Source organism: Eptatretus burgeri, chromosome 13 (genome assembly GCF_056783735.1).
Source record: "Eptatretus burgeri isolate ZD-2024b chromosome 13, Ebu_testis_v1, whole genome shotgun sequence".
In the NCBI taxonomy this organism is placed as follows: Eukaryota; Metazoa; Chordata; class Myxini; order Myxiniformes; family Myxinidae; genus Eptatretus; species Eptatretus burgeri.
Genome location: NC_140973.1, coordinates 22,979,751 through 23,007,499, shown reverse-complemented (window position 1 = coordinate 23,007,499; position 27,749 = coordinate 22,979,751). Strand labels below are relative to the sequence as shown.

The following is a 27,749-nucleotide window of genomic DNA, read 5'->3' as shown; positions in this document are numbered from 1 at the left end:
CCATAATGTACAAGAAGCTTTGACACAGTTGGTGATGCGGTCCATCAACACAGGAATTGATGGGAGAAGAGAGGGGGAGGAGAACGGAAGGACCGGCACAGGGACATCACCAGGTTGTTGGTCCATAATCCATCTATTATGGATTAAATCAACAGGACCTTGGCTGAGGTATGCTAACAAGGAGAAGCTGACGTTTTGGATATTAATCCTTCATCAGACCCAACGATTTGTGATCGGCTGTACTCCAATTTGAACCAAACAAGAAAGAGCGGATTGAACCTCTGGCTGAGCTAAGTGTGCTCTTTTCTGTTTGTTTGAAATTGCTGGGGTAGAGCTTCGTACAGGTTTGTAAACCTTTATTCAGGTCAACTAAAATGCTTCGCAACATACAATTTCCTGTCCAACCCCTCCAGAATCTTTCATTTATCGACCTAATTAAGACCTTTCCTGGTCTGAAATGGCCGTTGTGTCCCAAATTGCCTTTTCAGAGGGAGCCCACGTGAGGGTTGCCTTTGATGAGGTTCTGTTAAGTACTTTGTGCCAATCCCAAGTTGCCTTTAATAAGGAATTTCGGAAAGACCACGGAATAGGCTGGCACAACATGTAGGCCGGCACGCTACCTTCTTTCTTGACCGTTATTAGTGAGCCAACTGGATTTTTATTTATTTATTCACAAATTGGTTCCCTCCCATTCACACTTGCAGCAACTCCAAACTACGTCTTGGTAGGGCCGAGAGCACAGGATTCCTGGCCCAAAGAGGTATGTGCCGTGGACACCAAGCTCGGTGGAACCTTCGGGATATTCAAGTCGAATGATGTCACGTGCTTCGCGCTTCCTGCTTCTTCAAGAAAAAGAAAAGGCCCGGCTTAAAGGAGGGAGCTTGCAGAGTGAGAAGTCCTACAACTTGTTGGGGGGGGGGGGGGAGCTTATGAGCTGGAGCTATTCACGAGAAGATGAATGATAAATTTGCAGAGGAGCTGGAGGGAAAGGGTGAAAGCAAATAAAAGGCAGTGCCCAGACGAGGGTTTGAAAGTGGAGCTGTGCCAAGAAAAAAAAGATTAACACAACGCATTTCGACCATCAATTTTGAACTCGAAGCAATCCAACAGGCCACGACGACAAAGCAACTTATTCAACCTTTCCACCCAACATGAGCCAACGTGTAGTAAGAGCAGCTTCGTTAGTCTCACCCCCACACATCGCGACACAAGCTCGGTGCAAACGCTCCGGGCACGTGCCGTGCCGGGTGGATGGATGGGGGAGCAGCCTCTTTGCCCTGCACTGATTTGCGGTGTGAATGAACTCTTATGCATATATGTATTGCTGTTTTCAATTCGTTCCACAACAGCTCAGAAATTTTCTTTTTTGGGGCACTATTGGATTGTGTCCTGATATGAGGTGTCGTGTTTTTCAGTCCGTGTTCCTGGTGGAGGATCATCGAGAGCCAATTGTACACCACCGGCTTTTTCTTGGATACACCTTACAGCACCATGTCCCGCACTCTCCTAGCTTTCCACCTCCTCTCACTTTTCTTCACTGGCTGGTGTGAGACTCCACATTGCCCCTCAATGGCCACCTCATGGAAGGTACAGAAAACATCACTCATGACTCCAACATGCACACCACTTAACTGGAATGGTGACCGCTAACTCGTGTGCCACACCAGCAGTTCCGACAGGGGGCTTGATCTTCAAGAGGTGCTTGCCACCCATCCACCTTGTTTAGGTATCATCCATCCATCCATCCATCCATCCATCCAGTGGGACCATACTCTGTGCAGAGCATTGGTGCTGCCTAAGCAGTCTCCTTGGCTATTGGGCACAATCCTGGACGGGTCGCCACTCCGGCACAGGATACCAGCAAGCTGGGGACTCATTTTGCCGACCTCGGAAGGATGACAGGCAGAGTCAAACCCACCTGGTATTAATTCAACAGCCGAGTGGGATTTGAACTCAGGATCTTAGGATACCAAGCTCACCATGTTTAGGTACCCATTACCTGCAAGTAAGAACTTTAAGTGACAGCAAGCATAATCAATAATATTAAATGAGAAAACTGACTCAGTTGCAGTCTGTGATTAAACATAACCGCCCACTGCCTAATGCAGTATCAGCTGCTAACCACAATATCAATCGGCCCAAATGGCTTTCGAAGGCTCTGTTCGCGGGATCATCAACCTTCCCCCTTCGGGAAAGAAATCAATCCACGGACACATTTCTGACTACCTGGCCATCATCAGTGTGGAGTGAATTCCACCGAAAAAGTAAACCGACATACCAACCCGTGAGGGAGTATATACATCACATTTGTGTGGATTCAAATAAGTGGGGATGAAAACCATTACATCCCTTGCCCCCCCCCCCACACACATCCTATTTAGTGGATGTTGAGTTTAAGTGGGGTTGGTGTCATAGAGGATGAGTGTGCTCGTGGATTGTTGGGATTGGGTTGTGGTAGGGGAGTTGGGGGTGGCAGCCTAGCAAGGATGAATGTGGGAGAGGCATGATAGGTCTAATGGCCTCATTTTGCATCAATATTCCATTGTATCATATAAGTGGAGTGTTGGAGGAATAGACAGAGAAAGGGAAGAGGTTTGGAAGATGGGCGTCAAGGAGGGAGGGGAAGGAACGGGTTTAGAGGAGGAAAATGAGTGGATCAGTTCAAACATTACACATTTGCGCTTGTAATAAATAGATGGCTTGTATGATTGCACAGCATTTTTGGGAAAGTTGGGTTTATCTGAAATCATTCTGCACCATGGTTTCTCACATGTGGCTCGAACAGGCCGATGTCCCCGGCAAAGCAAGTGCGGTGAGCACATGGTGGCGGTGTGTGCAGCGGCCGAGTGTGCAGGGGCAGAACGTGCAATATCCGAGCGTGAAGTTGCTTGGGCGTCTCCTGCAGGCAGCGGCCCGGAGCGGAAAGCGTCACGTGGACGAGTTTGTAGGTCTTATGGGACGCCGTGAGCCAGGTCAGACACGTTTGATCGTTTGTCGAACAAGCCAGTCCCAGCTCTGTTGATAATAATAATAATGATGATGATGATGATGATGATGATGATGATGATGATGAAACGTAACACAAATCTTTTCTTGAATGCAGAGATGATAAAAGAAAATGTTCAATCAGGTGAGAGGCCAAAAATATTGAATTTTTGGGATTATATGAAATTAAAAAAATACCTAACTCATTGGTAAATGTGAATTTATTTTATCTTTTGCCATAGATAAGAAATCTAACGAGTTTTATGGACTAATGGGGCGCTCTGCCGACGCTCTTGGTAAGTATTTGTTGTCTCTTCGACACGTACATTATTGTTTGTCTGCATTTGGCCCCTGTATTATAATTGAGGTGAAAACTGAAACCAGATAGAAGCTGGGAAGTGTGAAAGTTGGACACCGTTGGATTCAAGGAAGCAAAACACATTGGTGGCAATGTCTGTGGCACGTTCCCACCTCTTGGAAAAAAAAGCTAATTATACAGGGAACTTGGTCCAGAAAAGACGCATGTGGCAGGGACACGTCAAGACACATGGGGGTCTGGTTATGATGGGGATGTGGTCAATAGTAGAGGAGCTTGGTTACTGGGATAAGTGACTATGGTAACACCGGCGGCTTCGGGGACAAAATGGAACAAACCTGCGAGAATAATGGACGTGTGCACGAATGCAAGGCGTTAGTCGCCGATGCGAGTATTACGGTGAGTGTGATTTAATAGGGATGAGTGACAGATGGAAGCATGGGCATGGATATGGACATGGTTCGTGTACTTTGCGTGCTCAAGAAATCGTAACGCGATGCGCTCGCGCCCGTTACGTGTGTGACCATGCCACAATTACAGCCTGCCTTTGTCTCCCCAGTAAACCAAGGGAGGCAAAGGCAGGATAAGAGATTTGAAATATACTACGTGCGGCAAAGATGGGAGAGTGCTCCGTTCAATGAGGCGTGCCATGTGATCGAGGTTGTTGTCTCACGTGCGGCTGAGTCCTGAACATTGGTCATAGTATGGGAGACGAGGAATGCTTGTACGCTCTCATCCTCGCTCTGTAATTCACGAATGCAAAATATGACTCGGATATATGCTCTAGAAGCCTCTATCACACCCGCGGAGGCTTTGGCAGCAAGCAGGACGAGTGACGTGTACGATCCCGAGACCGACGTGAGCGACCCGGCATGTAGCACAATATACCGAGATCTACGTGAGATCTTGTGCTCCATGCCATGAAGATGGGAGGGTGCTCCGTTCAACGAGGCATGTCATGCGATCAAGGTCGTCTCATGTGCGTCCCCGTAGATAACGAGGCTCATCCGGAGCCAAGCCGTCCAGACACTAATCTCAGTCCAGGATAGCCCCAAATGACATCATAGACAAGTCATCGGTCCATGCCACCATATCCACACAGCCACGTTGATGGGTCCATGTGAGCATAGCTCCACGGTTGCAAACAGCCCCGAGCACTGCGAGTGTGAAATACGAATTAGAATGTGCGAGATTTGAACCAGGTGCCTACTTTGTCAGGATCTGGAGCTACCGAGATGGTTTCGTGTGAACAGCGCTAGAAATAAACCGCACCGAGCGCCATATAACCGCACAGAGCAGTGTTTTGTTTTAAAAGTGCATTTTTAAAATGTGAGATTTGAACTGGATGCCTTTGACAGGTTCTCGAGCCGCCGTGGAAGCACTGAGGTACCCAAAAATGGCTGAGCTAGTCGACTGATAACCCCTCTCACCGATGGTACAGGTCTCCATACCACTCACTCCGAGGTCGGGATGAGGCATGGTGAGCCGGCAAACTATGCGGAAGGGTCGATGTTTACGTGATATTCAGATTCCAGGCCCAGCGGTTACGCGATTGTTTTTTTTTCCCCCAGCATTCCCAGTGGCCAAACCACTAATTTTCCACTTCCAGGTGAACCGTGGTTTCGTCAACGTGAGCGAAAATTATGATGATGTTCGCAGGATTGGGCTCGACGATAAAAGAATGGTGTGGCTCAAAGCTCCTTCGAGGAGTGTGTCGAGCTTCTCAGGAAACAAACTGTATGTGGTCTCTTCGAAAAAATCTCTTCGATTTTTTATGGTAGGAGAAAGAAGAAGCCGATATTTCGGACAAAGGGTCAGGCTCATGCTGAAGGTTGATTCACAATCACTGCCGTGACGTGCCTCAACCGTAATGGCAAGGAAGGGCACACCGACTTCTCTCGTTCACGCCGACTCCTCTCGTTCGCGCCGACTCCTCTCGTTCGCGCCGACTCCTCTCGTTCGCGCCGACTCCTCTCGTTCGCGCCGACTCCTCTCGTTCGCGCCGACTCCTCTCGTTCGCGCCGACTCCTCTCGTTCGCGCCGACTCCTCTCGTTCGCGCCGACTCCTCTCGTTCGCGCCGACTCCTCTCGTTCGCGCCGACTCCTCTCGTTCGCGCCGACTCCTCTCGTTCGCGCCGACTCCTCTCGTTCGCGCCGACTCCTCTCGTTCGCGCCGACTCCTCTCGTTCGCGCCGACTCCTCTCGTTCGCGCCGACTCCTCTCGTTCGCGCCGACTCCTCTCGTTCGCGCCGACTCCTCTCGTTCGCGCCGACTCCTCTCGTTCGCGCCGACTCCTCTCGTTCGCGCCGACTTCCCTCGTTCGCGCCGACTTCCCTCGTTCGCGCCGACTTCCCTCGTTCGCGCCGACTTCCCTCGTTCGCGCCGACTTCCCTCGTTCGCGCCGACTTCTCTCGTTCGCGCCGACTTCTCTCGTTTGCTCTCATCGCCTCACTGACGGAAATACTAAATATGGGGTGGGGAGAAAAAGAGGGTGGAAGACAGAGAGAGGAGTGGAGGAAAAAGAGGGAGGGGGGAGAGTGAAGAGGTGGAGGGGGGGGAGAGTGAAGAGGTGGAGGGTTGTGCGAATGGAAGACAGTGTGAGGTGAGAGGAAGGGAAGGCAGACGTGCGGTGAAGCGTTAATTATGATTCATACTGTCTCATCAAAATGATTCTGCATGGAATAACAGTGAAGATGGAAACAAAATAAAATCTGAAATCCATTTTCTACCGGTCATATGAAAAACACGACCCAGAAACAAACAACACCCATACACGTCTGGAGACAAAACCCGCTGGACATATCCGGAGCCAAGCCGTCCAGACACTAACACTGCATGAACACATACGAAGATGAACTCACGCCCGGAGCCAAACACCGCCCAGCGCGCCCGGAGCCAAACACCGCCCGGACGCGCCCGGAGCCAAACACCGCCCGGACGCGCCCGGAGCCAAACACCGCCCGGACGCGCCCGGAGCCAAACACCGCCCGGACGCGCCCGGAGCCAAACACCGCCCGGACACACCTGGAGCCAAACACCGCCCGGACGCGCCCGGAGTCAAACACCGCCTGGACGCGCCCGGAGCCATACACCGCCCGGAGCCAAGGTGCCGTCCAGAGAAAAACACCGTCCAGACATAACCATCGTCTGAATATGTCCGGGGGAGAGGGAGAGTGACAGAGACAGAGAGACATATATATACACATTATGGAGATATATAGATATAGACATGTGGGAGGAGGGTGCTGCAATGCATTGGGAAGGGGTGGAGCAAAAAGATGGGACAAAGAGAGGGGTGGGGGTAGGGGAGTTCACAGAATGTATAATGCTTTTTGAAAAACACACTCAGGGCCGATATCGGCAATTTTTCGGGAATCGGCAGGTTGGAGTCAGTGTGATTACCGGCTGCAGTACGTACTGTATACATTCCAGAAACCTTGAGTAGCTTTCACTGAAAAACAACGTAACATTAATGTAGACATTTCAGTGAGATGTTCACAAACATTATCCTTTATAAACAGTTGCGTGTGACGGGTGGGGAAAAAAATTGGCTCGGTATTTAGAAACTACGTTAATACGGCAAACGGCTCAGAAATCGGGTGTTATTTCATAACAACTCGCTCAGAATGACGGAGCAGGAAACGCTCGCTCGGGATGATGGAGCACGAACATGTATGTGTGTGTGTATATATTGTTGCAGGCCAGGGGTTGGGTGAGAAGACCACCAGCGGAGGAAGCTATCTCAGGTTCCCACCAGACTCCCCGGAATTGCAGGCCGTCGCAAACGGATAATTCCGTGACGCCGCGGGTCGCTAACCGACCGTAAACGCCAATAACTCAACCGCGTGACCTGGGGTCCTCCCGTCTATGGGTTAACTGGGTTACCTAATTAATCACGTGATTTAATTACCGGGGAACACACTCTCGGTACGCCTTGTCCGAACTGGATCACTTTACGGGATCAGATGCAGCCGAGCGACACTGCCAAGGACGTACCGGCTAAAAGGAATGGATCATTGGGAATAAAGTCCCAGCTTGGAAACAGACCATGCTGGATAAATGAAAGAAAAGACAAAAACGATCTGGGAACATTTCTACTAATAATTTATTAACAGGCAGGTGAGGAAAGATATGTGGCACAGTGAATGTACTTTCTTGTTGTGTGTAAGCAGAGATAGGAAGAAAAGTGTAGTGAGACAATAATACAAGCAACTTACAAGAGCAGACACAGAGCAGAGTTATCCCAATGTAATTATTCTGCACTCTAAACTTAAACGAGGACAGGCGCCATATATATATATATATATATATATATATATATATATATATATATATATATATATATATATATATATATATATATATATATATATATATATATATATATATATATATATATATATATATATCTCTCACCCTGATGAAGAGGAGTCAATGAAGAGAAAAAGGAGAGGAGATGAGGCTAACGGTCTCTCAATACGTTGCACAATTGCCCGATCGCGCCACCAACACATTTTTAGGGAGATGTTCTGCTGGGCAATACCTCCCTGCTGGCTGGCGTGCCGTCTCTTGCTTCATGGCACTTCGTGAAGCTCGCGTCGGTCCAGAGAATGAGATGTGACTGTCAGGCGTGAAGGGAGAGACTTGGGTGGAGAAGGCGGAGTCGAGAGTGAGTGGGCGGAGTGGTAGACAGGACCAGGTGGGTGGGTGGAGTTAGCGACATGGAGGCGGAGTCACAGGCGATGACAGGCAGGTGAAGATGGCGGAGCCAGGAGATGGGCAAAGAGATCGATCCCAAGCCTGGCAGAGAACGGGACGAGCCAACAACAGCGATGGGCAAGACACCAAAACCGGAACTGGAACTACGGAGGGCCTCGCCACCCATCCTTTATAGACCCTGGGGTGCAGGGTGGGGGCATTTATAGACCCCGAAGCAGTGTCATCACCCGAATCGGCCACTCTGATTGGGCTCAGACCACTGCGTGGCCTGGCCGTGATGGCCGGAAGTGGCTCCACTCCACTTCCGGCAAGATAACTCCAACTGCGGAATCGTCTCGCTCTGAGCCCCATGATATGAATCGCCCCGCACCGAACTCCGCGACATAAATTGCCTTGCACCGATCTCCCGGACCGTGCCCTGGTGACCGGCCGAGGGTCGTGTCGGCCCCGCATGCCCACCCGGGCACCCCCGATTAGCGCTGATCAATGCCTGCTCTGCGATGCGCTATGTGGCCTAAACGATCTGAACTTCACAGCACGCCTCTGCCTGATTGCGGCTTTGCTGGGCGGAGAGGCGAGGAGACATCCGCCGTCCGTGGGGAACACCCACGGCCGCCAGTGAAGACTGACGGTGAAGTGTTAGTGTAAACCCATGCACAGACGATAAGATGTTAGGATAAACCCATGCACAGACCAGAACAAGATGTGTGCCATCCGTGCTCTGCTCTGTACAATAATAAGGTGTCACGAGCTAAGCATGGGATCTTCTGCTATCAAGCATATTTCGTACAGTACGCGTGGATCCGCCATGGCCCATTTGGTCAGCGCTCACTTTCGGCCGATTCTGTTATCCTGAGCACAGGGCCAACCCCGATCTGTGTCAGGAATTGATATAATATATACAGGAATCAGATATAATAATTAGATGGAGATTTGGAATGATAAAGAATATAGATATAAGTATCAGATGGAGAAATGGAGGGAAAAGAGGATGCCGATATAATTAAATCCAGAAATGGGTTGAAAAGAACGCACCACCCGTATCTTGCACACTTGTGTCCTGTACAACGTGGCGTGGTTGTTGTTTTTCTATTATCGGCCTCTGACGATGTTGTTATTGGCACCAAGCTGCCAGCCATGCTCTCGCCGATATTGGGTCATTTGCTTCTGTATTGTGAAAAACAACATCTGTGCAGCCTCTTGAAGAGATATTCATTCGTATGCATTTTCAATACAACCAGCAATCTCATCCCAGATCATTGGAAACGTCAGACGATCATCTTGAGCTTGTGGCAGAGGTTCCTTCAAAGGTATCGCTGTATCCTCACAGCTGCGCTGTCGATGCTTGTGTGGTGTTGTCGCGGCTTTCCTATTCTCCTTCACCGGCCACGGCACGTGCTACACGTGTTGGCCTCCGCAAGAACCCAAATTCAGATTTACCTCAGGAATAATCAGAAAAGAAGAGTAGAAATGAAGTTAGAGTGGTGCAAACAGACTGAGCTATGAGATCCACACAATGCACTGTCCCGTTGTCCTGCTAGACAAAAGGGAAGGGACTATCTGAACGTATGTTAATGGAATAACTGTCTCGGGACCGCTATATGATGGTTGCGATTGCTTTGGAGGGATGCGGTTCTCAGAACCGCGACAATTATACATATATATATATATATATATATATATATATATATATATATATATATATATATATATATATATATATATTGTTGCGGTATTCGCGCCCGCCGGCGTGCTGACGGCCACGTAACTCGAATCACGGCACGTCGCCCACCGGACGGACAATCCAGTCGTGACCCTCTCGGACTAACGCCGGGAACCAGTCACGGGTGGACCTTTCGGTCTCACCGCGATCGAGCCAATCAGCCCCCGCGTGGGATAGGGTTGCTCGCCAAATTCGACCTACCTAAGTACCCACGCGGAGGGTAGACCGGGCGATCGCACCTCGCCGCAGGTCGACTTCGGACACGGGCCACTTAAGCGACCCGTTCCGTACTATCGGGATAACCGAGCGGTGTTATCGTCGACCTCGACGGTTCGATTAATTATCGGGCGTATTCAGCCCACTACCAACCCTTTACGTGAAGCAAGATGAGGATTCAATGAAGGAAATGACGAAGCGAAGCGGGAAACAGTTCGACACAAAGCACATTTATTCGCGACGAACGGAAAGCACACATATTCAATTCCACCAAAAGCACATAGAAAAAACACAATGCAATTTACACAAAAAGCAAATGTAAAAGCGAAGACACAATGCAGAGCTAATACCGACTACCGAGCACACGGCAACACTTATACAATTTTACTTCACAGACGGCGCCGACAACACATACCCAAAACCAAGGAAAAATACCCTCAAGGATGAGGCGGGCCTGAGGCCGAGACCGGGTCGGGCCTACCCGTCTGGTGATGAGACGCGGAGCGGCGATGGTGCCTCAACTCCGCGGGCCTCGCGGACAGTGTCTGGTAGGGGGTGGGAAAGGGGCCCCCTTGGTCGCACTATCTCAGCGCGGGGGGAAACAGGAGGGGGTTGCTGATGCTCGGGGTATAGAGGAGTTTTATTATCCCGCGACGAGCGTCTCCACCTCGGCCAGGTCGCGCTGTCGGCCTCCCTGGGGTGCAGCTCCCTGCACGACGCGAGCACCCCCTCGTCTGCCCTCGCCGCCTCTCCACAGCTCCGTCCCCTCCACTCTGACTCCAACACACGACGCCGACCAGCTCCTTCTTGCCAACTCCACCGCCCGCGAAGTCTTAACTCTCTGTTCCCGACTCTCCTACTCCCTGGACTGACGAACACGGTCGCTATTATAAGCCCCGTGGCTTCGCCTTTGACCCCCTCCCTTCGACCTTTCACCTCGCTCCCCATTGGCCCGAGAAAAAGTGGGCGTGAATGCTTTTTGATCCATAAATTTGCATATATCGATCGCCCTCCAACGCCCTGGGGGCGGGGCCAATTCGCCCCTCGCTCACCGATTGGACGGCGAAAAGTGGGCGTGTGTCGTTTTTGATCCGTTTTTGAAGCACAAAATCCGTGATTTTGTACACGCTGTTCGGCGCGCGCCCTGCACGAGTCCAACACCGGTACCCACAGGCGGCGCAAGAACGGTGGGGATGCGACGGTTGCGAGGTGTGACGTGAAGGTCGTGGCGGTTGTGGCGAAGCGGTGGTTGGTGGTGGTAACAATGGCGGTTGGTCCAAATTAAAGATAATAAAAGAAAAACGGCTATCCTGAAGAGTCGCAGCACGCATAAATGACATGTATTCCCACTAGACAACGGGTTTGGGCCTAACTACACATGTACTTACCGAGATACCTCACCTAAGGGACCTGAATGGTGGTTTGCGAATTTGGTAACCACAACACTACCCCCTCCCCTTTTTACAGACTCGTCCCGAGTCGTCAAATTTTCGTGTGCCATCATGTGTAGTTTTCCCCTAGTACATTTTATCTACGGATCCCTGAGTGCGACATTCATGGTATTCGTGTCCCCAAAATAACCTGAGGGCTGCGTAACTACCTAAACAAACTCACTCACACGGACGACTTAAATAAAATTGCCGGCGCTAGGACAGACATGCCGGGGGCGCACTCATATTTACAGTACATCTTACCTTAACTTACAAATTTTACACTAAACCATGGCCCAGGATCATTGAACTCTGCAAAAAGAAAGCAGTGAGCAGGGAGCCAGGCTGCCCGCATGCAGTCTCTGGCTCAAACAATGCAGGTGACAGGGAACGTGGCTGGCTGCTCACACGCAGTCCAAGGCCTTCCCTTTTGAACTGAACGCAGTGAACCACAACGGTGCATGGGCTGCACAACGCAGTCTCCGTGCCAGCTCAAGTGGCACACGCAATGAGCACAACGAATGGATGGATGGATGGCTTGAACACAAACACGGTGCACGGGCCGCCACTGCAGGCCCGTGTTGTAGCTGCCAACAGGGCAGTTCTCGCAGCTTGCAAACTGTTGCCTTGCGGATCCTGGCGCACATGGAAATGAACAGGGGGGGCAAAGCAAAAATTGAACGGGGCTGGTGAACAGGGGCAGTGGGCATGGCATGGCAAAGGCAGCAGGCAAACACAGCCCACAGAAGAACTGGCCGGCACAGGCCTTGAAGTACCACAGCTGCAGATGATCCGGCAGGCACAGGCCTTGCAGCAACACAACAGCTGCCGATGAAGTGGGCCGGCACAGGCCTTGAAGAAAAACAGCCAGCCGGCAGATGAAGTTGGCCAGCCTTTGCCGTTCAGTGGAGGTTGGTGGAGGGAGTGCGGTGGTGCTGGCCACTTGGAAGGCGGGCTCGGACCTACCTACCTGTCTCCCTCCCACCTATCGCCTTTGCCTGTCACTGTACATACCCACTCCCTTAATTTGTCCAAACCCCAATTTAGCCCCAACTTATTTTTTTATTTTTACTTTTATTTTCCCACTATAAATCGTCCCCTAACCCCCTTTATCGTCCTTGTTCGGCTAACCTATCCTGTCACCAAGCCTACTCCCAACCCCTACGTTCCCTTCCCGGAGGGGAACAAGGGAGAGCTAACGTCCTGTGTCGAGGCCCAACGAAGCCTCAGAATGGCCTCCCTAGAGTTCGGCGATCTATAACCAAAGTGGGTCCAGCGGCCCACAACGAGAGCGAGGGGATGGATGGTGCGGAGGGGTACATCTCCTAATCTACCCTAACCATTTAACTGTTAAACTACCCCGGGGCTTTCAACAAGCGCCTCTCGCTTAAACTATTGGTTCTAACAACCCAGATTTCCGTCGCCTGTGTTGGTGTCCTCACAATTTCGGGCCTCGCCCCCCAATTTTCTCTCCGTGCCCTCACACGGTCTCATGGCTGGGACACGTGGCTCCCTCTGGCAGGCACGACCCTCTGCCGAATCTCCCGCTATGGCACCCCCGGGCACTACACTGCCTCCGAGCCTACCAGCTCCCTAACACCGGGGAGTGCCCCCCATGGCACCTCCCCTGAAACGCACACGTGGCAGGCTGGCTTCCCAGGCCCCTTTCCGAGGGTCACCCGTGCCCACAACACTGCCCACGCGGCTAATGGCGCCCCGGGCCCCCGCACCAAGCAGGCGCACCCGTGCCCACTACTCTATCCCGGCCCCCCATGGGCCCTTGGCCTACCACGGCCGACTAGCCTGGTGCCCGGGGTACCCACTCAGCGATACTCACTTTTCGCAGCCACGCTCCCAGCCCGTCAACAGGGCTCCTGCACCCCTCCAAACGGGTTTCGAGCCTACACTCCCACCAACAACAAAACGACCTCCATTTTGTAAATTTGACTAACCGCCTAACTCAGTCTACACTGACCCGGGGTCCCTTGGGCGGGAGTCACTCCTCCCCCCAATCACTCATCGCACCATGCATTCCCCATTCGCTCCACTCACACAGACCCGCTGGCCTCACTCACTCAACAAGTACTCACCTCACAACTCACCAACTCTTCAACACACTCACCGCCGAACTCTGCCATCCTTCTAACTACATCCCCTAACTAACTCGTGCTCCCACGTCGTCCCTTAAACTACAGCACGTTCCTTTTAACACTACGTAGCTAAGCTACGTCCCCACTACACATTCACTGTCTGTCACTGTCTTCTAAATCTATTCCCATTTTCCCATCCTAAATCTGGCTACAATCCCTCTAACTAATCCATTCCACGGACTCCATGAGGACTTACCCCTGCCCCATGAAGTCGGTCTAACTAAGCTAACCCTTCCCCCTAACTAGTTTTCATCCTGTGCCCTAGTCAAGGGGGTCTTCCACCCCTTGCCCAGGAATCCTGTGCACCCGAAAGTGAGGCTTGTTTTTTTTTTTTTTTTCATGCGCAGCACCAGCGCGGCAACTCGCGCACTTTGCACCTGCCCGTGACATCATGCAGCTGCACGTGTTCCTCGTCCCTCCTTGGACGGTACCATCCGGCAGGGATTCCCCTCCTGCCGGATTCCAACCCCACGTGCAGCCATGACGTCACCGTGCGCATAAAAAAAACACAAGCCCCACGTCTCGAGGGGTTCCCCACGCGAACACATGTGCTTTGCCCGTTGGAGCTTAACACACACGATCGCGTGGAGAACCCGTCCGGTCCAAATCCATAATCCTGCCTAAACTTTGTCCGTCCGCGGGATCGGCAAATCCACCGCGTGCGTTTCCGGACCGGGACTTCACTCTCGCAAGCGAGCACGTGGGGGCCTCGTGCGTTGCACAGCACGGACCTCGTGCTCACTGCTGGGTGAACCCGGCACGGTCCCCGAAACAACTACAGCCGCCACTCGGCTTTCTTTCCTCTCATGTCGCCGTCGTCGCCATTCAACACACGCACTCCCGCGTGTCACGACGCTAACACTCCATTCCATTACATTCACACCGGGAGACGCGGCTGCGTGCTCCCGCATGCCAACCGACATCTCCCTCACATACCGCTCTCTCACACACACGGTCTCCCTTGCATAAACCATACCACTCACACGTGGTGCTCCTTTCACTCGCGGCCTTCCACACAGCCGTTCACCCACGCATGCGGGGGAACTCACCCGCGGTGCCTCATCCACACACCGTGCCTCACTCACACACGCGGGGGCACTCACCCGCGGTGCCCCATCCACACTGGCAGTTTCATCCACACACACGGCCTCACTCACACACGGTGCCTCACCCACACACGGCGTGCTGGGAAGCACGTACTCTGGCACCATCGCCACCACACCACTCACACACGGGGTCGCTTCCACACACGGGGACACACTCACACCTTGCACCACACACACAGGGACAACCACACTGGGGATTCGTGTCCCCACAAGGGTCTCTGGGGCCTCTATACCCCCCAAGCTCTCCGTGCACCCGTTCACAGCACTCGTCCCCTCAACCTCGCAAAGCACGACCGAACTCACCTGGTCGTGACTCGCCTCAAGGGGGCATACTCCCTCCCCTCGTTCCTGGAGGAGGCCATCCAGGTGCTCGCACCGGGTCCCTGCACGGTCCGCCAGCTCAACCTCATCGTCCTCCACTACCTCTGTGTGTGTGTGTTCGTCTCTAACCTTGTCCAATTCATGCAGTCTCTCCTCTATTTTTTTTGTCTCCCGTGTCTCTATACATTTATAAGTTTCTGTTGTCCCCTCCTGTCTATTGGTCTCCGCTTCTTTCTGGCGTCTTTCCCTTATCTTTATGTAGGTCAACCTTGCTTTCTCTTTAAGTCACTCCCGTCCTTCCCTGTTTTTCACTCCTTGCTCTTTCACGATCTCCGCGTACCTCATCCTTGCTTTCCGAATTAATTGTTCTTTTCTCTCCCTCGCAATTACTTTCACCTCGTCTCTTGTCTCCCGAATTACTTTTTCCTTACCCGCCTCCACCGCGGGCCCGACAGCCGTTGCACCCCCTTCCAGCTCGTTCGTTCCGACACGTGGAGTCGCCATTTTAAGCTCCCTGCTAACGGCCTTCATGCCCGCCTGCAGGCATCGGCCTATGTTCTGCGTCTCACCCCGGATCTTTTTAGTTTCTTCCTTCATTTGCTTGTTCATTCCTTTCATTTCGTTTTTCATTTCATTCGTGTTTGTATCCATCTTTTCGTTCATGCCTTTCATTTCGTTTTTCATTTCATTTGTGTATGTATCCATCTTTTCGTTCATTTGCTTGATCATGTTCGCTGTCATTTCCACATACATTTTTGCCAGCATGGTGAATAGCTGGGCCATGTCGGGTGCGCTTGGGTGAGCCGTTTCGACAGGGGTTGGGGGGTTTTGGTGGAGAGGGGGAGGGGAGGTGTCATACACCGCGGCCGCTGCCGCACCTATTTCGGGCTCTGGGTTCAGTTGGGCGAGTTCGTTTTCCTGTACAATTAACATTTCCTGCACGGGGATTTCATCCTGAGCCATGGATTCTACACATTCTACATCCATTTCTAATACCCCCGGCTCCCGCTCGCCTTGAGACGCCATCTTGCTTCTCTTAAAGGGTTAATTTAGCTCGCTCGTAATTTGGAGGGAATCGGGGGTCGCTTCTCTCACCCCTGGACCGATTCCCGTGAATTTAGCCGGAGGCAGGAGAGCCCGTTTTCCCATTCTCCGATACCAGTGCCGCGAGGAGGGCGATGGATTTGTATCGCACGACCTGACACCAGTGTTGCGGATTCGCGCCCGCCGGCGTGCGGACGGCCACGTAACGCGAATCGCGGCACGTCGCCCGCCGGACGGACAATCCAGTCGTGACCCTCTCGGACTAACGCCGGGAACCAGTCACGGGTGGACCTTTCGGTCTCACCGCGATCGTGCCAATCGGCCCCCGCGTGGGATAGGGTTGCTCGCCAAATTCGACCTACCTAAGTACCCACACGGAGGGTAGACCGGGCGATCGCACCTCGCCGCAGGTCGACTTCGGACACGGGCCACTTTAAGCGACCCGTTCCGTACTATCGGGATAACCGAGCGGTGTTATTCGTCGGCCTCGACGGTTCGATTAATTATCGGGCGTTTTAGCCCACGACCAACCCTTTACGTGAAGCAAGATGGAGATTCAATAGAGGAAAAGACGAAGCGAAGCGGGAAAACAGTTCAACAATAAGCACATTTATTTCGCGATGAACGGAAAGCACACATATACAATTCCACCAAAAGCACATGTAAAAGAAGAATACAATGCAATATTACACAAAAAGCAAATGCAACAATGCAGATCTATCCGACTACCGGGCACACGGCAACACTTATACAATTTTACTTCACAGACGGCGCCGACAACACATATTCCCAAAGCAAAAGAAAAGAGAACCACCCTCCAGGATGAGGGGGGTAGGCGGGCCTGGGGCCGAGACCGTGTCGGGCCTACCCGTCTGATGATGAGACGCAGAGCGGCGGTGGCGCCTCAACTCCGCGGGCCTCGCGGACAGTGTCTGGTAGGGGGTGGGAAAAGGGGCCCCCTTTGTCGCACTATCTCAGCGCGGGGGGAAACAGGAGGGGGTTGCTGATGCTCGGGGGAAGGAGGAATTCACCCTGTCTCGGGTCCCGCGGCGAGCGTCTCCTCCTCCACCTCGGTCGCGTTGCTGGCCTCTCTGGTGTGCAGCTCCCGGCACCGACGCGAGCACCCCCTCATCCGCCTTCGCCGCCGTCACCCCTCCACAGCTCCGTCCTCTTCACTCTGACTAGTACCACTTCTTTCCAACTCCACCGACGACTCTCTTGAACTCCGCACACTCAACTCAACTTCCAACTGAACTGCACTTGACTGACGAACGCAGGCGTTTTTATAAGCCCCGTGGCTTCGCTCTTTCACCCTTGACCCTCTGCCTCCGACCCTTCACCTCTCTTACTCGCTGCCCATTGGCCCGAGAAAAAGTGGGCGTGAATGCTTTTTGATCCATGAATTTGCATATAGCGACCGCCCTCCAACGCCCTGGAGGCAGGGCCAAATCGCCCCTCGCTCACCGATTGGACGGAACAAAAGTGGGCGTGAGTCGTTTTTGATCCGTTTTTCTCGGAAAGTCTGTGATGTTTCTGAACACGCTGCTCGGTGCGCGCCCTACACGAGTCCAGCATCGGCGCCCACAAGTGGCATGGGAATGACGGTGATGCGATGGTGGCGAGTTGTGACGGTAAAGGTCATGGCGGTTGTGGTGAAGCGGCGTTGTGGTTGGTGGTTGTTGTTGTGAAGCGGCGTTGTGGTTGGTGGTTGTTGTTGTGATGGCTGTTGAGACGTGGTTGGTGGTGGTAATAATGGCGGCTGGTCCAAAATAAAGATAGTAAAAGAAAAACGGCTATCCTGAAGAGTCGCAGCCCGCATGAATGACATTTATTCCCTCTAGACAACGGGTTTGGGCCTAACTATACATATACTTACCGAGATATCTCACCTAAGGGACCTGAATGGTGGTTTGTGAATTTCGTCAACCACAACAATATATATATATATATATATATATATATATATATATATATATATATATATATATATATATATATATATATATATATATATATATATATATATATATATATATATATATATATATATATATATATATATATATATATATATATATACATACATACATACATATAGTTGCGGTTCTCGGAACCGCATGCATTCAACATACAGTGGTCTCAAGACAGTTACTCCATTAATATACGTGTCGATAGTCCCTTCCTTCCCTTTTGTCTGGTGGGACAACGGGGGCGTGCGTCGCGAAGATCTCATAGCTAGTTTTGCTTACATCATTTCTTTTCTAACTTCATTCCTACTCTTCTTTTCTGCGTATTTCTGAGGTAAATCCGAATTTGCGTGCATCACGTCCCACGGCTGCGAGGAAACCACCATACCCTCGCAATAACTTCTGCGGAGGAGGGGAATAGTCTGCTTGGCAGCTCGACATTATCGACACGAGCTTCCGATGATCTGGGGAAGATTGCTGGTTACATTGAAAAGGCACACGAATGAATATCTCTTAAAAAGGCTGCACGGATGGTGTTTTTCACAACACAGGAAACACACCCAGCACGACGCCCATGCTGCACGAAACACGTACCGAGGCGGATAATAGAAAGGCAACCCCACACCACGTTGGGCGGGATGCGTGTGTGCAAGGTGCAAAGGGCGCGTTCCTTTCAACCCATTTCTGCACTCGCTATATCGGCATTCTTTTTTCCCTCCATTTCTCCATCTGACACATATCTATATCCTTTTCATTCTAAACCTCCATATAATTATTATATTCGAGCGTTCCTCTCAATATCTGACACATATCTCAATATCTGACACCAACAATTCGGCAAGGCAAGGCTTGTGGGATGCTCATGGTCAGCAGTGGTGAGTCCCTAACGACAGTGGTCCGAGGACGGACAAACCACAAACCAGCGACAGGGTGTTGGGCGCCCAAGGCTCATCGATGCACGAGAGCAACGAAGGCTATCCCATCTATCTATCTATCTCAGACAGAAGGTCTACTGTGGCACAAGTCACAGAAAATTTTAATGGTGGTCACGGGAGGAATGTGTTGCAATCCACAGTGCATCACACCCTGCTGCGTATCCGCAGACCGGTCAGAGTACCCATGATGACACCTGTCCACCGTCAAAAGTGCCCACAATGGGCACACGAGCGTCGGAGCTGGACCTTGGAGCAGTGAAAGAAGGTCGTTTGGTCCGATGAGTCCCGTTTTTTCTTCGATCACGTGGATGGCCGTGTATGTCTGAGCCATTTACATGGGTAAGTAATGGCACCAGGATGCACTGTGGGAAGACGACAAGCCGGTGGAGGGAGTGTGATGCTCTGGGCAATGTTCTGCTGGGAAACCCTGCGTCCGGCCATTCATGTGGATGTCAATTTGACACGTGTCACCTACCTAAACATCGTTGCAGGCCAGGTACACCCCTTCATGGCAATGGTTTTCCCTGATGGCAGTGGCCTCTTTCAGCAGGATAATGCGCTCTGCCACACTGCACATATTGTTCGGGAATGGTTTGGGGAACATGATGAAGTGTTCATGGTATTGCCCTGGCCTCCAAATTCTCCAGATCTCAATCTGATTGAGCATCTGTGGGATGTGCTGGACCGACAAGACCCATCCATGGTAGCTCCACCTCGCATCTTACAGGACTTGAAGGATCTGCTGCTAATGTTTTGGTGCCAGATACCACAGGATACCTTCAGGGGTCTTGGAGAGTCCATGCCTCGGCGGGTCGGCGCTATTTTGGCGGCACACGGAGGACCACAATATATTAGGCGGGTGGTCCTCGGCGGGTCGGCGCTATTTTGGCAGCACACGGAGGACCACAATATATTAGGCAGGTGGTCATAATGTTTGGGCTCATCAGTGTATATCCAGTACATGTGGGAAGATTACGCGCCCAGACCGGGAATGCAACCCAGGTCCTCTCGTGAACCGTACCAGTGCTCTGCCATCTGGGCCACCCACTGGCTGAGCACGCAATTCTCCTACATATCGGTTTGACGAGTTGTGTATCCGTGTCAAGGTACGACGAGTTGTGCATTTTATGGGTCTTTTGGCACCAATGTTGTACTGAACTGTCGGTTGACTAACTGTAGCCCGTCTGTTGCTCTGCACAATTCATGTCAGCTTCTTTCATCAATGAGCCGTTTAAGATCACTGGCCTGCCGTTGGATGGATGTCCTTTGGGTGGTGAACCATTCTTGATACACACGGGAAACTGTTGAGCATGAAAAATTCAGCAGCGTTGCAGTTCTTGACACACTCAAACCGGTGTGCCTGGCACCTACTACCAAAGCCCATTCAAAGGCACTCAAATATTTTGTCTTGCCCATTCAGAGGGTAAATGGCACACATACACAATCCACGTCTCAGGGCTTTAAAATCATTTTTCAACCTGTCTCCTCCCCTTCATCTACACTGATTGAAGTAGATTCAACAGGTGCAATCAATAAGGGATCATAGATTTCACCTGATCATTCTTTTATGGAAAGAGCAGGTGTTCCTCATGTTTTGTACACTGTGTGTATACATGCAGCTCTTCATGGCTGCTTTATGCAGCTTTCTTAGGCTGGGAAAGCATGGGAGGAGTTAATTTATTTGATAATCCTCACCACTTGGGGTAATTGATTAGGTGAGAGTTGATTGGTTTTTCCCTTTGATAACAGTGAGATATGATTGGGTCTTCATATACATGTACATGACTGGTAAAAAGTTTTAGAACACCGCCATTTTTCCAGTTTTTACTGAAATTTAAGCAGTTCAAGTCCAGTGAATAACCTGAAATGGTACAAAGCCAAGCGGTAAACTGCCAGAGGTTAAAAAAAGCTTAGTTTACCAAAAACTGAAAAATAATGTAAATTTCAGAGTTGTTATCCAGTGAATAACCTGAAATGGTACAAAACCAAGCGGTAAACTGCCAGAGGTTAAAAAAAAGCTTAGTTTACCAAAAACTGAAAAATAATGTAAATTTCAGAGTTGTTAAAAAGGCCCTTTTCAGGGAACAAGTAATGGGTTAACAACTGCAGCTGTTCTACAGCAGTGGAAGTAAATTCAGCCTTGAAAGTTGATGCAAACAATTCCTCCAGGTGTCCCAACTTTTGTTGATTAGTTACAAACCCTCTGGCTATATAAAAAGCAGTGTTAGAACAGATTATGTTGCAACACCCTCTGAAGCATTATTTGGATAATATTGCACTGCAGGAAGTAGTATATTGTTATCATAATAGCGAGAAAAAGACAATTAACAAAGGAAGACAGACAGACCATTATAACCCTTAAAAAGTATAGGTCTTTCCTTTGGAGAAATTGCAAAGAAAAGCCAAGGTGTCAGTGAGTAGTTTCCTACACCACCAAAAGGCACTTGGAAACTCTGACAGGAAGAGGTCTGGTAGACCCAAAGCCACAACACAATTAGAAGACAAGTTTCTGAGAGTTAACAGCTTGTGTGATAGGTGGCTCACAGAACAGCAGCTTCAAGCACAGCTTAAAGACCCTGTCACACCTTGACGATTTAGCCAACGTATACCTGACGTATGCAAAATTGGGCTAAAATGCCGGCACACGTCGAATACGTTATGGGTAAGTTTGTATACGTTAAGAGCACGCTGAAAAACACTGCCATACGTTGTAGTACGCTGGCTTTCATCATTGTACTTTGCGGTTGTCCTCAAAATGTCCATGCTTGAAATTTTACGACGTATGCCAGCGTATGACTCGCACATTCCGCTACGCTGGCCATAAGTTGTAGGTACGTTACGCAATCGTTGACACATGTCGACACACGTTACTTGTAAGTTACTCATAAGTCGAAACGCGTCGGGGTAATGATTAGCGTACCTGAAACTTCTTTCTAACCTATGAGTAACGTGTTGTAGGCACGTTACACGATCGTTGCACACACGTCGAGGCACGTTATGCGATCGTTAACACACGTCGAGGCACGTTACTTGTAAGTTACTCATAAATCGAAACACGTTGATGTGGATTTTTTTAACCCACCTTGTTGTGATCGTTGAAGGCTTCCAACTGGCCGATTATGGAATCCTATTTGACTTCAGGCAGAGTTTAACATTTGTCCGATTTGGTTATAAAATCCTGCATAAAACCCATTGACACTGATAAACCGATGTCCACACAAGTCCTTCCTTGTGAAACAATTAATTTTTCTAATTATCCACCATACACTTCTCACCCTCGTACAATGAACTTAAGAATCCCCATTGATTGCAATATTATTTGGTTCTATTTCATCAATTCTTACTTTTACTCAACAGTTAGACCAACCCGATTTCAATTCACTTCCACATTACATCAGAGAGTTTTATTCTAACTTGGTACTTGGTCAGTTCCAAGGAGTATAAGCCACCGAGATTCTATACTTCCTCAGGTACTTGCACTGAAACAATTTTACATTTCAAAGCATTTTATACTTTCATGGGAGAGTGGTGGGGGCTATCAACCCAGACTGCAGAAATGTCCTTTAGATGAGAAGCCACGACGTACATTTCGAGGCAAAGGTTCGCTGTTATCAGCTCAGGTCACACCGCTCCAGACCAAGACATTTATCAACATTTAGGGCAAAAGTCTCTTGGCCAGAAAGAACAGCCAATTCAACTTATAGCATAAAACTTACATTTCTAAAACTCCATTTGTTACAATTTAGAATACATTAATATAAATTTTTCCCCCACAACATCGAGGTAATGCTTAGCGTACCCAAAACTTATTTCTAACCTATGAGTAACGTGCTTTGAACCTATGTGTAACGTACCTCCAACGCATATTGACGTACGTAGACGTATTTGATTGACGTCTTCCGGACGACCACAGAACTTACTGAACGTGTTTCTAATTTACAGCTACCGTATAATGGCGTATTGGCAGCGTTTAAAAAAAAAAGACAATAACTTCCGATATTTCGTCACGTGCCGTTACATCACGTCCGATTGCCTCTTCAGTTTGCTCATGTCTTATTCTTAGTTCCTCCTCTGTGAATATTTTCTGTTTGAGGATATTGTCACGTCGACGTCGAAACTTAAAAGCAAATGTCCGAATATATTTTAAAATTCGTGATAGACTAAAAAAAATAAAACAAACAACAACTTCAGATATTTCGTCACGTGCCTTCACGGAGCCAAGGAGAAAAAAAGAAAATGTGCCTTGACGGAGAAAATAAGTTTCGGGAATGCTAAACATTACCTCGACGTGTTTCAACTTATGAGTAACTTACAAGGAACTTGTGTCGACGTTTTCAACGATCGCATATCGTGCCTACAACTTATTCCCAGCGTAGCGGAACGTGTGAGCCATACGGTGAGTACGTCGTAAAATTTTCAGCATGCTTGAAATTTTGCGACGTACTAAACGTACCACGAAATATGAGTGTACTTCATGGTTTTTCTGCATGCTCTTAACGTATACACAACTTACCCATAACGTATTCGACGTGTGCCAGCGTTTTAGACACATTTTTCACAGGTCGGCATACGCTGGCTAAATCGTCAAGGTGTGACTGCAATGTTGACACTTCCAATTCTCAGGCGGTTATGATTTAAATCGGCGTGCGGCAGTTTTTTAACAGGCTACGCCACGAGTTCGTCGGCGATACGTGCAGCGCGCTATGCCTAAGTTAAACTATCGTTGGGCATAGGTTGTGAACGCCGACAACAGGCTAAGCATTCGTTGGTATAAGTTATCTATAAGACAACAAAACGTTCTGTGCCCATTACTAATATGTTATGCATACGACCAAAACTTAAAAAAAAAAAAATTTCAGCGTACGCCAATGTTTTACATACATTTTTATACTTTGCCTTTGCTAGCTAAATCGTCAAGGTGTGACAGCGCCTTAACACTGGTCGAGAAAGTCTCAGTTTCAACTGTGAAGAGAAGACTATGAGCTGCAGGTTTGACAGGTCGAGTGGCAGTAAGAAAGCCATTGCTAAGATGGCAAAATAAGAAAAAGAGGCTTGCCCAGGCCATGAAGCACTACCAGTGGACTACTGAAACTGGAAGGTCTTATGGACCGATGAATCAAAATTTGAAATCTTTGGTTCATCACGCAGGGTTTTTGTACGCCGTCGAGTAGGCGAAAGGATGGTTCCTCAGTGTGTGACACCAACTGTCAAACATGGAAGAGGAAATGTGATGATCTGGGGCTCTTTTGCTGGATCCAGAGTCGGCAACTTGAACACACTGACTGGCGCCCTGAACCAAAAGGGCGACCACAGCATTTTGCAGCGCCATGCAATCCCCTCTGGTCGATGCCTATTTGGTCAGGGGTTCATCCTACAGCAATATAACGACCCAAAACATACCTCCAGGCTATGTCAGAACTACCTTTGAAGAAAAGAACAAGACTGTGGGCTTCAAATCATGGAATGGCCAGCACAGTCTCCAGACTTAAACCCCATCGAGCTGGTTTGGGATGAACTTGACAGAAGGGTGAAAGCAAAGCAACCTTCAAGTGCAACACATTTGTGGGAACTTCTGCAACACTGTTGGGAAGAACTTTCTGAACAATATTTTATTTCCATTGTAGAAAGAATGCCACGAGTATGTTCGGCTGTTATTTCTGCAAAAGGTGGCTACTTTGACGAGTCAAAACTTTAGATTAAATTTTGTTCAACAAAACGATTCCATGATTTCTCTTTTTCATGTGCAATTGTTTATTTGTTCTATGCTTTAATTTCAGAGTACATTGAAACATTAAACTGCTTAAATTTCAGTAAAACTAGAAAAATGGGGATGTTCTAAAACTTTTGATCGGTCGTGTATTCATAGCCAGATATGCATTTGCTCCATTAGAGATAGATTTATCATTTTTATCACTACATAACTTGAAAACAGTTGGCAGGATAGCTCAGCGGTATGCATGAACTGTCCACCACAGACTGATTGGTGCGATGCATGTGAACAAACGACTACGCAATCAAGTAAACTACCGCCTGTGCTGGGTGCAATGGAGGCTTCGAAAGGTCTATGTAATCACGTACACCACAGAATGTGCTGGGTGCAATGGAAGCGCTGTGCAAAGGGTTGCACCCCTTGGCATGGCACTGCATTGCCATATGAACGAGGTGTTAAACCAGCCTCGGTCGCCCAATAGTTAGAGCGTCCATTCCGAGATTGGAAGGTTGGTAGTTTGAATCCCGGCAGAGTCATACCAAAGTAGATCCTGCTTCCTTGCTCGACGTTCAGCATTAAAAACGATACAGCATGGACAAACGACCATAGATTGGTCATAATAGCGCTGGCTTTGAGGGGTCTAATGGCCTCCTCCTGTGTCAAAGTTCCTTGGAAGGGAACATTGTTGTTATCATTTACTAATGATAGCATGTCCAGAACTAAAGGACAGCATGCTCTGAGATGCAGCATTCCCTGCCAGCACAGCACCAGATTCTATTTTTGACAAGGCCGATCAGGAATCCAGACCAATCAGCTGTGTGGTGACTATGGCAACTTATTAACTATCCCACTTTTCTATTGCATGTTCTCAACATAATCCTTTACTTTACCCACCCCTCTCACTCCATAACTGTAAAAGAAAAGGAAAAGTAAATGGGAGGCTTCAATGAAGTATGCACAGGCAGCACTAACTCTCCTGTCTGCTTGCAGGTTCATCAGATAGCCGTCACCTGTTCCTCAAAGAGGAGACAAAACCTGAAAAGTGAGTTTGTAAACCCTGTCCCCCTTCCAATGTTTTGTTGTTGGTTTTTTTTTTTTTTACAAAAGCAAGTCACAGCTCCATTATGGTGCTTTTAAAGCAGAATAACCTAGATCGTTAACAATCCGATGCTGTGAAGCAAAATACGGTTTGCGGAGATGGTGGTCGGCAGGTGCAACATGGTCTTTAACCACAAACACCACAAACAAATCTGTGCGCAAGAGAGGTTGTTACAATTAACTCGCAAGCAGATTTAAACTATGCAGAAGATGAATGGTGAACCGATTATTCAAAACACTGCTTAATAACATGCCTGTGGTCCCCATGGCTTTAAAAGGCGAGGCAGTCTTGAGATATTAGCAATTTAAATTTTCAAAGCCGCAGGCAGTGCAATGCAACGTATTATTCTCTTAGTTGTTGCCTTGGTGTATGATAGAATAACATTTTGTGCAAATTGAAGGAATTTTGATAGAGGAGCTCTCGTGAGAACAGCAAAAATGCCCACGTCGGGAACGTCATATGCTCAGAGAAGAATCAGCGTGCGGTGCTTATGGAATAAACAAGACATTGATCGAGGTATTCGGAGAAAAAAATGACGATGGGTTAATGCCCAAAACGTCAGATTCGGTTGGCATACCTCAATCAACGTCCTGTTAATTTCATCCAATATTCTACCTGTCCACCGTAGCACGAGGCTTCACCAATGAGACAATGTCCATGATACACAGTGTGCTTATAGTTTTGCGTGCGTATGATTATGAACGTGTGCCTGTATGTGTATAAAAGTTTAATTTTGACTAAGAGTACATTGTGCATTTCAGAAAATGAAGAAATTGGAAAGGCACCCCACGGTGAAGAAATCGCATCCTGCACCAGATCACAGCTTAACCACACATTCGACCCTACAAACAATCTCACAAAAGAACAGTGTGTACTATGATGTGAAAAGAAAGGCATTCGGCATATAGTACTTGTGTTGTTTACTGTATATCTTCATAAATACACGGCAAAAGGCGCAACACACAACATTCCACCAGTTTGCAAAGTGGGGAGTTCAGCAAGTTCTCACAACGATATACAGCACACATCCAAGAAACGCCAACATTTTTGATTTGTCAATGTCAAACCACATATAACGAAAATAAATGCTTTAAAATTATTTTTCCCACCAATCATATCTGTTTCTGTTGAACAATGAAAAACGCTGGCATTTCTTGGACTATCTTGTCTCGTTCTGAGAACTTTATCAACGTACCCCATATCCATCAAATCGATAACCGCGATTGTAAACGATTCGAAATCGGCGCTTCAATTTTTATTTATTTATTCATGAACAAGGCAGCTATCGATGCGATGGAGTTGAAATGAATACCTGTAGGCAGAAAATGGATTATTTCTTGGTGTTGCTTGGCAGGGCGGGTTTATTCCTTGGCATCACAAACAGCCGTAAATTTCTTCAACACAATAACGACGAGTACTCACTCGGACACGCAAAGCGTGCCAGCAACGGGAGGCATAGATGGAAATTGCGTCATTGCCAACCAACGTGGATGGAAGGGATAAGGCAAATTGGTGGCGTGTACACTTTGACTGCTCCATTGAAAAGTCAGCAAAATGGGGAAGGTGGGCAACCAGGGCAATCTTTGAGGGATGGGAAGGGAATGGGTTGTATATAAAAAAATATATATATATACACCAGTTTGCTGCAGAAGGAAAAAAAAGAAAAAAGCACATGGCAGGAAGCAGATGAGGAACACTATGGAGGAATAGGTGAGAGCTGCTGGTACATGAAGAAGACATTAAGGCTGTGCTTCGCTGGTGAGGTCTATACAAAATGAGCAATGTGCTGGCAAAAGGAAATGGCTCCCTTTGCTGCTGGAGTCTTGAGCGTCCTTTATGGGGTTCCATTTGCTGCTGAAGTCTCAAGAGTCCTTCAGGGGGCTCCATTTGAGGCAGGAAGCATCAATGATTTTGTCACTGGCCTGCTTCTTGGCCTCCTTTTCCAACCACTCATCGATGATGTCCTGGGTGGGGGGGAAAAGGAGATAAATGACAATAAACTGCAGTTATTGGAGGAGGGGGGTGGGA

The 27,749-nt window shown here is 48.9% G+C and overlaps 2 protein-coding genes across 5 annotated transcripts in view; one reads left to right on the top strand and one right to left on the bottom strand.

Annotated features, from left to right (window-relative positions):
* Positions 1-1,415: 1,415 nt before the first annotated feature.
* Positions 1,416-26,820, top strand: LOC147014062 (uncharacterized). Its single transcript, XM_085851668.1, has 6 exons — positions 1,416-1,587; positions 2,786-2,972; positions 3,104-3,130; positions 3,228-3,281; positions 25,613-25,664; positions 26,483-26,820. The coding sequence occupies exons 1-6, from the start codon at positions 1,492-1,494 to the stop codon at positions 26,487-26,489; spliced, it is 423 nt and encodes a 140-aa protein (XP_085707794.1). The 5' UTR covers positions 1,416-1,491; the 3' UTR covers positions 26,490-26,820.
* Positions 26,627-27,749, bottom strand: part of LOC147014061 (histone acetyltransferase KAT7-like) — a 68,816-nt gene continuing 67,693 nt past the window's right edge. For all 4 annotated transcript variants that reach the window (XM_085851667.1, XM_085851666.1, XM_085851665.1 and 1 more), the window contains exon 15: positions 26,627-27,685. In XM_085851667.1, the coding sequence (XP_085707793.1) occupies positions 27,584-27,685 (102 nt within the window). In that variant the 3' untranslated portion in view covers positions 26,627-27,583. The remainder of the gene's footprint in view (positions 27,686-27,749) is intronic.